This window comes from Pelophylax lessonae, assembly GCF_965119305.1.
Source record: "Pelophylax lessonae genome assembly, chromosome: 2".
Lineage (NCBI taxonomy): Eukaryota > Metazoa > Chordata > Amphibia > Anura > Ranidae > Pelophylax > Pelophylax lessonae.
Window position 1 is genome coordinate 670,460,632 of NC_138769.1, and position 15,259 is coordinate 670,475,890.

Below are 15,259 nucleotides of genomic sequence, written 5' to 3' on the forward strand. Positions count from 1 at the left end.
CTGGCGGTACCTCTCTTTCCGTTGTGGTGATTTCCCAACCCCTGTGGTTCCCACACCAGTTTGGCACTTTAGCAACATACCTATCTCCCTGGCAAGGAATTGGCATGAAGTGATCCATCGAGGTCTGTCTCACTGCTCTCTTTACAGCTGTTGGGTCTTTTAATCAGCACAAACTCTGCTTGTGTGCCTTTACCTTTTTCATTGACTTATTGGTATTATTGTTCATCATGCTGGCATGATTTTTATCAATAAACTGTATTCTCCAGAGCATAAGGTTTTCCCTTTAATAAGCCCATTTACCAAGAAGGTGAACAAGAAATTATTACATTACAATTCATTCTCATGAGACATGGAACTTTCCATATAAACTGCATGCTGAATTGCAGCATTGTTTTTTATATTTTATGAGTCTAAGTGTGTTATGGTTTTAGGACTGCCAGGCTAATAGTGGTCATCGAGTGTATATTTGGTTGTTTGTGCTGATTAATTGTGTGTTTGGTAATGCAGTAAATAATGCTACAAGTTAGATGTCCAATCCCTAGGTATTCAGTCTCTGCTAGCAGCAATAGGTTGAGACAGCAGTGCCCTCTCACTAGCCCCAGTGATGCAGCAACAGGGGTCCCACTATCCAGGGTTCATCTTACTTCTGGTTCTGCCTGGAGCAACTCTGCTACACAGCACATGGCCGTAGACTTGTGATAACACATTCTCACCTCTGTTCCATTTAAAATACATACAAAGCTATTCACAATCCTGCCTGAGCTAACAATCTTGTCTCTAAATATCATCCAAACTGTCCTTTCCGCTCTTCCTAAGAACTCTTGCTCTTCAGCTCTCTTGTCTCCTCCTCCCATGCACATCTCCTGGACTTCTTCAGAGCTTCTGCCATCCTCTGGAACTGTCTACAGCAATATGTCTGGCTATCTCCTAATTTGGCCACCTTTAGGCAATCCCTAAAAACTCATCTCTTCAGGGAAGCCTATCCCACCTTCACCTAACAATTGAACTTTTAATTCTTCCATAAGCTCATCCCTCTCAGTTATTACCTTTTGCAACACCTGCCCCACCCTATTAGATTGTAAGCTCTTATGAGTAGAGATGGCCTTGCGGTTCAACCGGCGGTCGGTTTACGACGAACTTTGCTCGTTCGCAGTTCGCTGATCTTGCGAACATATGGCGTTGTTCGCGACGGCCATATTAGTTTACATTGGGGAGAACTTTGACCCATGACACATCCATCAGGTGGAACAGGACAGCCAATTGTGAAATTCAGCACACGGACATACCCCCTACCTTATAAATAGACCTGAGCTGGCTACCATTTTACATTCTGCTTTTTGTCAGTGTAGGGAGAGGTTTGCTGCGTGCAGCAGGGACAGATTGTCAGTGACACAGATCGCTCTGTTATAGGTCCAAAAAAGTCCTTTTAAGGACTAGTATTTGGTATAGGTGTACTATTTATATTGTCTCTTTTGTCAGTGTAGGGAGAGGTTTGCTGTGGGGAACAGAGACAGATTGTCAGTAACAAAGATCGCTCTGTGATAGGTCCATAAAAGTCATTTCAAGGACTGGTATTTGGTATAGGTGTACTATTCTTTACACTATATACGGGTGTAATACACTTATAAAATAGTTTCTAATATGGAAAGCTTATTATAGTGGATTTGTATTGTGCACTGTGCAGCATTGTGACTGGTGAGGTGAGCGTTTCTGCAGCGATAATACAACTACAAGGAGTGAGAAAAGCACTTTTAAAAAAGTATTATAACTGGTGTGATAGACCAGTGGCCCTCCAATACCACAGATTGAAGATTGAAGCAGGTGTTATCTAACAGTATACTTTTATAACAGTGTATTTGTGTCCTGCAAAAATATTGCCTCTTTTGCTGCGTTAACTCTGCTACACACAGTGCCAAACTTACTGGCCAATTTTTTGTATAACTGGTGTGATAAACCAGTGGCCCCCACAATACCACATATTGAAGTGGGGTGTTATCTAACAGTATACTTTCATAACAGTGTATTTGTGTCCTGCAAAAATATTGCCTCTTTTTCTGCGTTAACTCTGCTACACACAGTGCCAAACTTACTGGCCAATTTTTTGTATAACTGGTGTGATAGACCAGAGGCCCCCAATACCACAGATTGAAGCGGGGTGTTATCTAACAGAATACTTTTATAAGTGTATTTTTGTCCTGCAAAAATATTGCCTCTTTTGCTGCGTTAACTCTGCTACACACAGTGCCAAACTTACTGGCCAATTTTTTGTATAACTGGTGTGATAAACCCCTGGAATGGGCGACACTTACTTCTGTATCCTGTGAATGCCTAATGTACCTTCATCCACAGAATACAACGTTCTTAGCTGTCAGGTGGGCTAATTTTTGGGGCCTGGAATGGGCGACACTTACTTCTTTATCCTGTGACTGCCTAATGTACCTTCAGCTACAGAATACAACGTTCTTTGCTGTCAGGTAAACGCATGTGGGATAATTTTTGGGACCTGGAATGGCCGACACTTACTTCTGTATCCTGTAAATGCCTAATGTACCTTCAGCCACAGAATACAACGTTCTTAGCTGCCAGGTGAATGCACGTGGGCTAATTTTTGGGGCCTGGAATGGGCAACACTTACTTCTGAATCCTGTGAATGCGTAATGTACCTTCAGCCACAGAAAACAACGTTCTTAGCTGTCAGGTAATTGCATGTGGGCTAATTTTTGGGGCCTGGAATGGGCGACACTTACTTCTGTATCCTGTGAATGCCTAATTTTTCAGACTGACATTGAAAATCAATGGGTCTGTAAACGTTCCGCCAAATTGTGGAACGGATGCGGACCCATTTTACAGACGTGAATGGACCCTATATGTATTTGACATGTATTTACCGGCTGCTGTCAGTTCTGGCTGATTTAGAAAAAAAAAAATTTTTTTTTTTTGCTGAAAAAAAAAAAAATAATTTTTAGGGCAACTTTTCCAATAGCAATACTTCTGTTATAACAGTGCCCATGTTGTGGGACTGTTTGTGCACAGCTAGTAAGTATTTTGTAGCTGCAAATGAAGGTTTTTAAAGTTCACCTGCCATTAAAGTCAATGGGGCCCGCCGCAAACTTGCGGTTCGCGAACATTTGAGAAAATTTGTGGATAGCGAACCGCCCCGGCCGATGTCCGTCCATCACTACTTATGAGCAGGGCCCTCTTAACCCTCTTGTATTTTATTGTATTATAATTGTCCTGTCTCCCTTTATATTGTACAGCGCTGTGTAAACTGTTAGCGCTAGATAAATCCTGTATGATAATAATAATAATATAAAAACATGAACATGAAGAATCCTTTGCTTGATCGATTTTCTGCCAACTGAAGTGGAGTCTGTAACTTTAAAAACAACTGCAAATTATATTCAAAGTAAAGCACGTCTCGCCTGGCTCTGAAACAGAGAGGGTGCAATTTATCATTTCATTATCGCAGGGTGACCCTTCAAACCATCCATTCCTGCTAACAGTAGATTCTTTCTTTGAAGCCCTGAGTTTACTATATGATGACTCAGATCTACTGTTGTTACTATTATTATTATTGTTAGCAGTAATACTAGTATTTGCATTGTTATCATCATTTAAGCATAATGTGTTTTATTATTATTGTTGTTATTTAGAATTTTAATTATTTTACCTAATTCGTTATTTACCATTTAATTCCATTATTATAATATATGTGAAAAAAAAAACAAAACATATTAACTATCATGTCCATTTTCAAAGCTTCACACCTTCTTCCTGATCATTATCATGTATTAAGAAAAAATGTTGCACAAGAGTGGGCTTTACATAGTTTGCATTTTGTTATAACTTGTCAGAAAATGTTTTGTTTTTGTTTTTTTTTTTTTCTTTTGTTGTGATTGGTGGAAGTTTTAAAAGGTTAGTAACCTTCTGCAGACTGGCTCAGGCATCCAGGTATGGTATAAAAAGACAAGCCTGGGACTCCAAAAATATTGAAAAGCAGAAGCTTTTGACAACCCTGAGGGATCATTAGAGTTCCAGAAATGAAGAGTTTGCTTCTCGTCTTGCTACTTTCAGTGGCATACTGCTCAGCTTTTCCTGCTAAAACTTCACAAGACAATGAAAAGAATGCCAAGTTAGCTGAAGTGAGTACATTGTAGGGAAAATATAGCCCTATCTGTTTTGTTTTTTTATGTATTCATATTAAAGTAATCCTCCTAATGTAAATCTTGTTTTAAAAAACGTGTTTCTTTTTTATTTCTTATACTGATATACCTGAAGGTGGCAAATCCTACTTTTTACCTTTATTACCATTAAATGTATTATTATTACATTATTATTATTTTTATTACAGTCAATGCGTCTCACAAAGTAATTCTGTAAAGTGCTTGCATCCTCATGTACCTCTCTCTCTTAGTGAACGTCTACCGGACAAGTCTGACTCTCTATGTGTTTGAAATTTTACTCATATAGATCTATTATAACACAAAAAGCCAGTGGAGATTTAATTAATGGATTTAGGTCTACAATTACAATAACATTAAAAATTACATATGCATATTTATAAAGCACTGAATATAAATTTTACAAACATGTATTGATTTAATCACTGCAATCTATTTTAAAACATATTTTCATTCTCTTCAACCTTTTACACAATGTTGGATTATTCTTTAATGATATTCCATTTTTAACATATTTAATGATATTCCATTTTAATGATGTTTTCTGTTTCATCCATACTTTTACCATATTCCCTCCTGAACCTCTTGATAAAGATAAAATTGACAGCAGAGATTCATTTTTTTATACCTCTACAGGAATATTTGAAAAAATACTACAACCTTAAAACGGATGGGGTACACCAGTCCAGAAAGATAAGTACCAGTCAGTTTACAGAGAAGATTCGCCAGATGCAGGAGTCCTTTGGTTTGAAGGTCACGGGAACACTTGACTCAAACACTATGGAAATGATGCAGCAACCAAGGTGTGGGTTTGTCGATGTGGGTGAATATAGTGTATTCCCGGGAAATTCTGGATGGAAGGCAAGAGAACTGACATACAGGTAAAAATGTTTATTTGGCTTAGGGTTCAGAACAATACGACAGCAAATTACGAGATAACATCAGTAACGCTTAGTTCATAATTGTATATCTGGCCAAAACCTTTTTCGTTTTTAATTGGGAAGAGGAGATTCAGTATTATTACCTCTGTCAAGTAGTTTTATGGCTGTCTTTCACTGCTCTGGGGATTCACTCTCTCTCTGTTTTACTTGATGACCACTGTCACCAGTAAGGAAAGTGGAGGGAAATTAAAAATGTTATAGATATCATCTGAACAGGAATGGAGGAAAAACCATCTAATGGGGATTGCTGTTTTGATTAGATATGTGTAGAAAATAAAGTTCCCCTCCCTTAAAGCTTTAGTTTATTTAGTATTTTTTTTTCAAATTAGCACAAGGAACGATACTTTCACTGAAATGAGAAGTGTCCCTTGTGCTGGTGGCTGCATTTCAATCTTAATTCCCCCTGCATAACCTTGCAGCAGTAATCTTACATGCTGCATGGCTTAATATGAGCAGCTGGACCCATCATAGGCACTTGTCAAGAGTGTTGATTATGTTTGCTCTTTCCACTCCCCTCCTCCATTCATAGAAGCAATGCTATAGCTTTGAGCAATGAAAGGTGCTCTATAAATGGAGGATGTGTAGATGAATAAAAGGTCCATGTAGGACCATAAAATAACCAATATATATATATATATATATATATATATATATATATATATATATATATATATATATATAGTCCATATAGGACAATAAGTGGTTCTATGGTTTTATCCCTTCACAAAGAATTTGAAATAATAGAACAAACTTATTTCTTTACTCAGAATAATGAATTATACACCGGACATGCCTGTTGCTGAGGTGGATACAGCTATCCAGAGAGCCTTCTGGGTTTGGAGTAATGTGACCCCTTTGACCTTTACTCGAATTTACAACAGTGTTGCCGATATTGAAATTTCATTTGCAGCACAAGGTATGTTTGTAAGTTAATGTCATGTCAGACTGTAAACCTTTATAACACACAAAAAGATACATTTCATATTTCGGGGTTTTTTTACAGCACACAATGACTACTATCCATTTGATGGTCAGCATGGAACTCTGGCACATGCTTTTGCCCCAGGGACTGGAATTGGAGGAGACGCTCATTTTGATGAAGATGAAGCATGGACTAGCGGATCTAAAGGTGAGTTTTTTTCGGTGCTCAGTAATTTACAAAATATTTATAATTGCTGAAAAATGTAAATTATATAATCATTTTTTTTTTCTTGAGCTAGTGTATGATAACTAAAGCTGTTGCATGGTGCCTACTACTTAGATATGTTACAGCTATAATACATTCATTGACAGTGCCCAATCTAATTTTTTTATTTAATTTAAGGTTATAACTTGTTCCTTGTGGCTGCTCATGAATTTGGCCATTCCTTGGGTCTCTCACACTCTAACAATCCCAGTGCTCTCATGTACCCAACCTACCACTTCATTGAACCCAGTGAATTCCACCTGCCTGACGATGACGTTAGAGGAATTCAGTCACTCTATGGTAAGAGAAAGAACAACACGTCAAGACTCTATTAAGGAGTGAATAGGTGAAATTAGAAATTATAGAAAAGGTTGCTGTGCCATAACATTTAACCTTGGTACTTTTTTACAGGAGCCAGAGAAGTCCCAGTAGTTACACAACCACCAAGCACTTCTTCCTGCCAGCCAATCACTTTTGATGCTGTGACAACTCTGCGGGGAGAGATGTTATTCTTCACCAACAAGTAAGCTTTAACGTTAAATTCATTTCTATGTTTTTTTTTTTTTACTTTAATGAGAATATATGTTAATTTACATTTTTTGGATATACTGTATATGATTTCAATGAGCCTAAAGTATACCTGGCTGCTGCCACTACAGATTTCTTTCTAAAAATGTTAGCTGCCTGGCTGTAATGTTCAACCACTGACTGCAATATTTTATAAACCCCTGTCCCGTATCTGCATACCAGTTCCAGATTAGTTGAGAATGGAGGTGATGGCGCTGCTTATGTTATAAAGTGTAATTAGGTAGATCTACCTATGTAAACATATATCATCGGATGAATTGTATATAGAAAAGACTATGGAAAATAGCCACAAGGTGGCGAAGTGCAATGTGCAAAAATGTGCTGAGATAGATAAATATGTGTATATATACAATATGCAATAGTGATGAAAATAAATAATCAACAGAGTGAATATATAAACAACATTAAATAGATTAATCAATGAATAATATAAAATGACTCAAAAATCGCGATGATAAAAATTAGTAAAATAGTGCGGGAAAACCTTGACCAAACAGGGTAAATGTGCAAATATACAGGGGAGTATTATCCAAAGTGCACCAATAAGTGATAGTATTAAAAATATAAAAAATATAAAAAATATAAGTTCGTGATCAGAAAATTGTGCAAAAGCAATAAATGTGCGGGAAACTTCTTTCCAAAGTGTGACAATAAGTAATGATCAGTCAATTCATATACTAGAATACATCCATAAATAGGTGAGTATACGCAGTGGGATAGGTGGGCAGTGATTTACGGTGACCCCCAAAGTGGGTGACTGGTGAGTTGCAAAGTGGCTACTGATGAAAAACCTACTCACCAGATATACCCACCCCACACAGGGGTATAGAGTGGGTACTGGAGATATGCCTCGCTGGTCTTTACTCTGTGTAGTGGTTCCCTTCCTGGGGGAGAATGGTGTGGGGTCCGCGGGGTATCGCAGGTATCCTAACGTGGGGTCCAGTACTAGGGTCCTGTTCCAATATGTCCGATGCTCCGTGGAGGGATCTAGTATGGCCACTCACAAGTATATGGATGGGAGGGTCATAGGAAGTGGAAAGACTCGATAGTGTGATATCGTAGGGGATATTTTATTCAGCAGTATACAATAAATGAATACTCACAATCGATCATATGGTAAACAGCGTGGTATTGGCATCCCGGAACGCAATGCGTTCCAACTGAAAACCGGAACCGGAAATGACGTGACGGCGCTGTACGTGTTTCGTCATGTGACGTCTTCTGCAGCGTGACATGACGAAACACGTACAGCGCCGTCACGTCATTTCCGGTTCCGGTTTTCAGTTGGAACGCATTGCGTTCCGGGACGCCAATACCACGCTGTTTACCATATGATCGATTGTGAGTATTCATTTATTGTATACTGCTGAATAAAATATCCCCTACGATATCACACTATCGAGTCTTTCCACTTCCTATGACCCTCCCATCCATATACTTGTGAGTGGCCATACTAGATCCCTCCACGGAGCATCGGACATATTGGAACAGGACCCTAGTACTGGACCCCACGTTAGGATACCTGCGATACCCCGCGGACCCCACACCATTCTCCCCCAGGAAGGGAACCACTACACAGAGTAAAGACCAGCGAGGCATATCTCCAGTACCCACTCTATACCCCTGTGTGGGGTGGGTATATCTGGTGAGTAGGTTTTTCATCAGTAGCCACTTTGCAACTCACCAGTCACCCACCTTGGGGGTCACCGTAAGTCACTGCCCACCTATCCCACTGGGTATACTCACCTATTTATGGATGTATTCTAGTATGTGAATTGACTGATCATTACTTATTGTCACACTTTGGAAAGAAGTTTCCCGCACATTTATTGCTTTTGCACAATTTTCTGATCACGAACTTATATTTTTTATATTTTTTATATTTTTAATACTATCACTTATTGGTGCACTTTGGATAATACTCCCCTGTATATTTGCACATTTACCCTGTTTGGTCAAGGTTTTCCCGCACTATTTTACTAATTTTTATCATCGCGATTTTTGAGTCATTTTATATTATTCATTGATTAATCTATTTAATGTTGTTTATATATTCACTCTGTTGATTATTTATTTTCATCACTATTGCATATTGTATATATACACATAGTTATCTATCTCAGCACATTTTTGCACATTGCACTTCGCCACCTTGTGGCTATTTTCCATAGTCTTTTCTATATACAATTCATCCGATGATATATGTTTACATAGGTAGATCTACCTAATTACACTTTATAACATAAGCAGCGCCATCACCTCCATTCTCATCTATTTATATAGTCTTTTGGCTATAGTTTAAGTGAGGCTGCAGCTTATTAGTACTTATCTATATCCTTTGATTCCTTAGCGCGGATTCTATTATCTTTTTAGTTCCAGATTAGTGACTCATAGTATTAAAGCCAGAGGGCCAGTATGGAAGCCAAGCAAATTGCTTTTTCAGGCGGAGAGTTCATTAATGTTGGTCTTCCTAACTCCCTTAGGGATATTTCCTTTAATGGGAACAGACTGTGTTGGTCTGAGAATTTAGGATTTTAGAACATTTCGGGTTTATTGCTTGTAAATACTGACTGGTTTTTTGCTATATGGGTTGAGTATGACCTGATTAAAAGTTGACTCTCTATAAAGAATAAGTAAATTTATCTAAGCAGTCATTGAGCGGGGAAACTATTCACATTCCCTTATGAACAGATGACCATTAAAGACATCAGATTACAATTACAAACCACAACATTGCAATGTGAAATACAAGAATCAAAAAACAGAAGACAGTGTATGTAAAATTAGATTGCCATGGCAAATTACATTCAGTGGATTGTTACAAAATGGCTACTCCATAGTTTCTCAACTAGGGTTCCTTTAGAGCTTGCTAGGGATTCCCTGAGCAATGGGCAATTTCTGTCTTTCAGATAAGTTCCCACTGACACTATTGATCTTTTGAGCTATTTGTAAGGGTGTAATTCTTGCCAATGGCCACAAATATAAGGAGCATTCTTCCGTCTAACCATTACACTAATGTATCATGAGTTTGTAGTTTTAGTAATTTTTAGTAAGGGTGCCCTGAGACGGGAAGGTTATTTTAAGGGTTCCTCTATGTAGAAAAAGTTTAGAAAGACTGAGCTACTTCCTAGTATCCTTTAGATGAAAAAAAGGCATTGGATAAGTCACATATTTTACAAATTCAATGATGTGTCACATAGCTTTTGCCATTTGGCTACCGCATCAAACTGTAAGCACAATGTTACAACTCAAAGGGCTGGAAAGAAATTGATTTTTAAAGAGATAACATAAATTCATAAATGAATACTCACAATCGATCATATGGTAAACAGCGTGGTATTGGCATCCCGGAACGCAATGCGTTCCAACTGAAAACCGGAACCGGAAATGACGTGACGGCGCTGTACGTGTTTCGTCATGTGACGTCTTCTGCAGCGTGACATGACGAAACACGTACAGCGCCGTCACGTCATTTACGGTTCCGGTTTTCAGTTGGAACGCATTGCGTTCCGGGACGCCAATACCACGCTGTTTACCATATGATCGATTGTGAGTATTCATTTATTGTATACTGCTGAATAAAATATCCCCTACGATATCACACTATCGAGTCTTTCCACTTCCTATGACCCTCCCATCCATATACTTGTGAGTGGCCATACTAGATCCCTCCACGGAGCATCGGACATATTGGAACAGGACCCTAGTACTGGACCCCACGTTAGGATACCTGCGATACCCCGCGGACCCCACACCATTCTCCCCCAGGAAGGGAACCACTACACAGAGTAAAGACCAGCGAGGCATATCTCCAGTACCCACTCTATACCCCTGTGTGGGGTGGGTATATCTGGTGAGTAGGTTTTTCATCAGTAGCCACTTTGCAACTCACCAGTCACCCACCTTGGGGGTCACCGTAAGTCACTGCCCACCTATCCCACTGGGTATACTCACCTATTTATGGATGTATTCTAGTATATGAATTGACTGATCATTACTTATTGTCACACTTTGGAAAGAAGTTTCCCGCACATTTATTGCTTTTGCACAATTTTCTGATCACGAACTTATATTTTTTATATTTTTTATATTTTTAATACTATCACTTATTGGTGCACTTTGGATAATACTCCCCTGTATATTTGCACATTTACCCTGTTTGGTCAAGGTTTTCCCGCACTATTTTACTAATTTTTATCATCGCGATTTTTGAGTCATTTTATATTATTCATTGATTAATCTATTTAATGTTGTTTATATATTCACTCTGTTGATTATTTATTTTCATCACTATTGCATATTGTATATATACACATAGTTATCTATCTCAGCACATTTTTGCACATTGCACTTCGCCACCTTGTGGCTATTTTCCATAGTCTTTTCTATATACAATTCATCCGATGATATATGTTTACATAGGTAGATCTACCTAATTACACTTTATAACATAAGCAGCGCCATCACCTCCATTCTCATCTATTTATATAGTCTTTTGGCTATAGTTTAAGTGAGGCTGCAGCTTATTAGTACTTATCTATATCCTTTGATTCCTTAGCGCGGATTCTATTATCTTTTTAGTTCCAGATTAGTGACTCATAGTATTAAAGCCAGAGGGCCAGTATGGAAGCCAAGCAAATTGCTTTTTCAGGCGGAGAGTTCATTAATGTTGGTCTTCCTAACTCCCTTAGGGATATTTCCTTTAATGGGAACAGACTGTGTTGGTCTGAGAATTTAGGATTTTAGAACATTTCGGGTTTATTGCTTGTAAATACTGACTGTTTTTTTGCTATATGGGTTGAGTATGACCTGATTAAAAGTTGACTCTCTATAAAGAATAAGTAAATTTATCTAAGCAGTCATTGAGCGGGGAAACTATTCACATTCCCTTATGAACAGATGACCATTAAAGACATCAGATTACAATTACAAACCACAACATTGGAATGTGAAATACAAGAATCAAAAAACAGAAGACAGTGTATGTAAAATTAGATTGCCATGGCAAATTACATTCAGTGGATTGTTACAAAATGGCTACTCCATAGTTTCTCAACTAGGGTTCCTTTAGAGCTTGCTAGGGATTCCCTGAGCAATGGGCAATTTCTGTCTTTCAGATAAGTTCCCACTGACACTATTGATCTTTTGAGCTATTTGTAAGGGTGTAATTCTTGCCAATGGCCACAAATATAAGGAGCATTCTTCCGTCTAACCATTACACTAATGTATCATGAGTTTGTAGTTTTAGTAATTTTTAGTAAGGGTGCCCTGAGACGGGAAGGTTATTTTAAGGGTTCCTCTATGTAGAAAAAGTTTAGAAAGACTGAGCTACTTCCTAGTATCCTTTAGATGAAAAAAAGGCATTGGATAAGTCACATATTTTACAAATTCAATGATGTGTCACATAGCTTTTGCCATTTGGCTACCGCATCAAACTGTAAGCACAATGTTACAACTCAAAGGGCTGGAAAGAAATTGATTTTTAAAGAGATAACATAAATTCATAAATGAATACTCACAATCGATCATATGGTAAACAGCGTGGTATTGGCATCCCGGAACGCAATGCGTTCCAACTGAAAACCGGAACCGGAAATGACGTGACGGCGCTGTACGTGTTTCGTCATGTGACGTCTTCTGCAGCGTGACATGACGAAACACGTACAGCGCCGTCACGTCATTTCCGGTTCCGGTTTTCAGTTGGAACGCATTGCGTTCCGGGACGCCAATACCACGCTGTTTACCATATGATCGATTGTGAGTATTCATTTATTGTATACTGCTGAATAAAATATCCCCTACGATATCACACTATCGAGTCTTTCCACTTCCTATGACCCTCCCATCCATATACTTGTGAGTGGCCATACTAGATCCCTCCACGGAGCATCGGACATATTGGAACAGGACCCTAGTACTGGACCCCACGTTAGGATACCTGCGATACCCCGCGGACCCCACACCATTCTCCCCCAGGAAGGGAACCACTACACAGAGTAAAGACCAGCGAGGCATATCTCCAGTACCCACTCTATACCCCTGTGTGGGGTGGGTATATCTGGTGAGTAGGTTTTTCATCAGTAGCCACTTTGCAACTCACCAGTCACCCACCTTGGGGGTCACCGTAAGTCACTGCCCACCTATCCCACTGGGTATACTCACCTATTTATGGATGTATTCTAGTATGTGAATTGACTGATCATTACTTATTGTCACACTTTGGAAAGAAGTTTCCCGCACATTTATTGCTTTTGCACAATTTTCTGATCACGAACTTATATTTTTTATATTTTTTATATTTTTAATACTATCACTTATTGGTGCACTTTGGATAATACTCCCCTGTATATTTGCACATTTACCCTGTTTGGTCAAGGTTTTCCCGCACTATTTTACTAATTTTTATCATCGCGATTTTTGAGTCATTTTATATTATTCATTGATTAATCTATTTAATGTTGTTTATATATTCACTCTGTTGATTATTTATTTTCATCACTATTGCATATTGTATATATACACATAGTTATCTATCTCAGCACATTTTTGCACATTGCACTTCGCCACCTTGTGGCTATTTTCCATAGTCTTTTCTATATACAATTCATCCGATGATATATGTTTACATAGGTAGATCTACCTAATTACACTTTATAACATAAGCAGCGCCATCACCTCCATTCTCATCTATTTATATAGTCTTTTGGCTATAGTTTAAGTGAGGCTGCAGCTTATTAGTACTTATCTATATCCTTTGATTCCTTAGCGCGGATTCTATTATCTTTTTAGTTCCAGATTAGTGACTCATAGTATTAAAGCCAGAGGGCCAGTATGGAAGCCAAGCAAATTGCTTTTTCAGGCGGAGAGTTCATTAATGTTGGTCTTCCTAACTCCCTTAGGGATATTTCCTTTAATGGGAACAGACTGTGTTGGTCTGAGAATTTAGGATTTTAGAACATTTCGGGTTTATTGCTTGTAAATACTGACTGTTTTTTTGCTATATGGGTTGAGTATGACCTGATTAAAAGTTGACTCTCTATAAAGAATAAGTAAATTTATCTAAGCAGTCATTGAGCGGGGAAACTATTCACATTCCCTTATGAACAGATGACCATTAAAGACATCAGATTACAATTACAAACCACAACATTGCAATGTGAAATACAAGAATCAAAAAACAGAAGACAGTGTATGTAAAATTAGATTGCCATGGCAAATTACATTCAGTGGATTGTTACAAAATGGCTACTCCATAGTTTCTCAACTAGGGTTCCTTTAGAGCTTGCTAGGGATTCCCTGAGCAATGGGCAATTTCTGTCTTTCAGATAAGTTCCCACTGACACTATTGATCTTTTGAGCTATTTGTAAGGGTGTAATTCTTGCCAATGGCCACAAATATAAGGAGCATTCTTCCGTCTAACCATTACACTAATGTATCATGAGTTTGTAGTTTTAGTAATTTTTAGTAAGGGTGCCCTGAGACGGGAAGGTTATTTTAAGGGTTCCTCTATGTAGAAAAAGTTTAGAAAGACTGAGCTACTTCCTAGTATCCTTTAGATGAAAAAAAGGCATTGGATAAGTCACATATTTTACAAATTCAATGATGTGTCACATAGCTTTTGCCATTTGGCTACCGCATCAAACTGTAAGCACAATGTTACAACTCAAAGGGCTGGAAAGAAATTGATTTTTAAAGAGATAACATAAATTCATAAATGAATACTCACAATCGATCATATGGTAAACAGCGTGGTATTGGCATCCCGGAACGCAATGCGTTCCAACTGAAAACCGGAACCGGAAATGACGTGACGGCGCTGTACGTGTTTCGTCATGTGACGTCTTCTGCAGCGTGACATGACGAAACACGTACAGCGCCGTCACGTCATTTCCGGTTCCGGTTTTCAGTTGGAACGCATTGCGTTCCGGGACGCCAATACCACGCTGTTTACCATATGATCGATTGTGAGTATTCATTTATTGTATACTGCTGAATAAAATATCCCCTACGATATCACACTATCGAGTCTTTCCACTTCCTATGACCCTCCCATCCATATACTTGTGAGTGGCCATACTAGATCCCTCCACGGAGCATCGGACATATTGGAACAGGACCCTAGTACTGGACCCCACGTTAGGATACCTGCGATACCCCGCGGACCCCACACCATTCTCCCCCAGGAAGGGAACCACTACACAGAGTAAAGACCAGCGAGGCATATCTCCAGTACCCACTCTATACCCCTGTGTGGGGTGGGTATATCTGGTGAGTAGGTTTTTCATCAGTAGCCACTTTGCAACTCACCAGTCACCCACCTTGGGGGTCACCGTAAGTCACTGCCCACCTATCCCACTGGGTA

The 15,259-nt window shown here is 38.8% G+C and overlaps 2 protein-coding genes across 2 annotated transcripts in view; both read left to right on the forward strand.

Moving 5' to 3' along the window:
* The window catches only part of LOC309545982 (matrix metalloproteinase-18-like), a 320,845-nt gene that overhangs the window by 19,735 nt on the left and 285,851 nt on the right, over window positions 1–15,259 (forward strand). The gene's annotated exons all lie outside the window — the stretch shown is intronic.
* Window positions 4,041–15,259, forward strand: part of LOC309545987 (matrix metalloproteinase-18-like) — a gene marked incomplete at both ends in the record, with an annotated part of 30,592 nt that continues 19,373 nt past the window's right edge. The window contains 6 exons of the mRNA XM_082245452.1: window positions 4,041–4,142; window positions 4,818–5,062; window positions 5,890–6,038; window positions 6,126–6,251; window positions 6,447–6,608; window positions 6,720–6,831. Of these exons, the coding sequence (XP_082101578.1) occupies window positions 4,041–4,142; window positions 4,818–5,062; window positions 5,890–6,038; window positions 6,126–6,251; window positions 6,447–6,608; window positions 6,720–6,831 (896 nt within the window). The remainder of the gene's footprint in view (window positions 4,143–4,817; window positions 5,063–5,889; window positions 6,039–6,125; window positions 6,252–6,446; window positions 6,609–6,719; window positions 6,832–15,259) is intronic.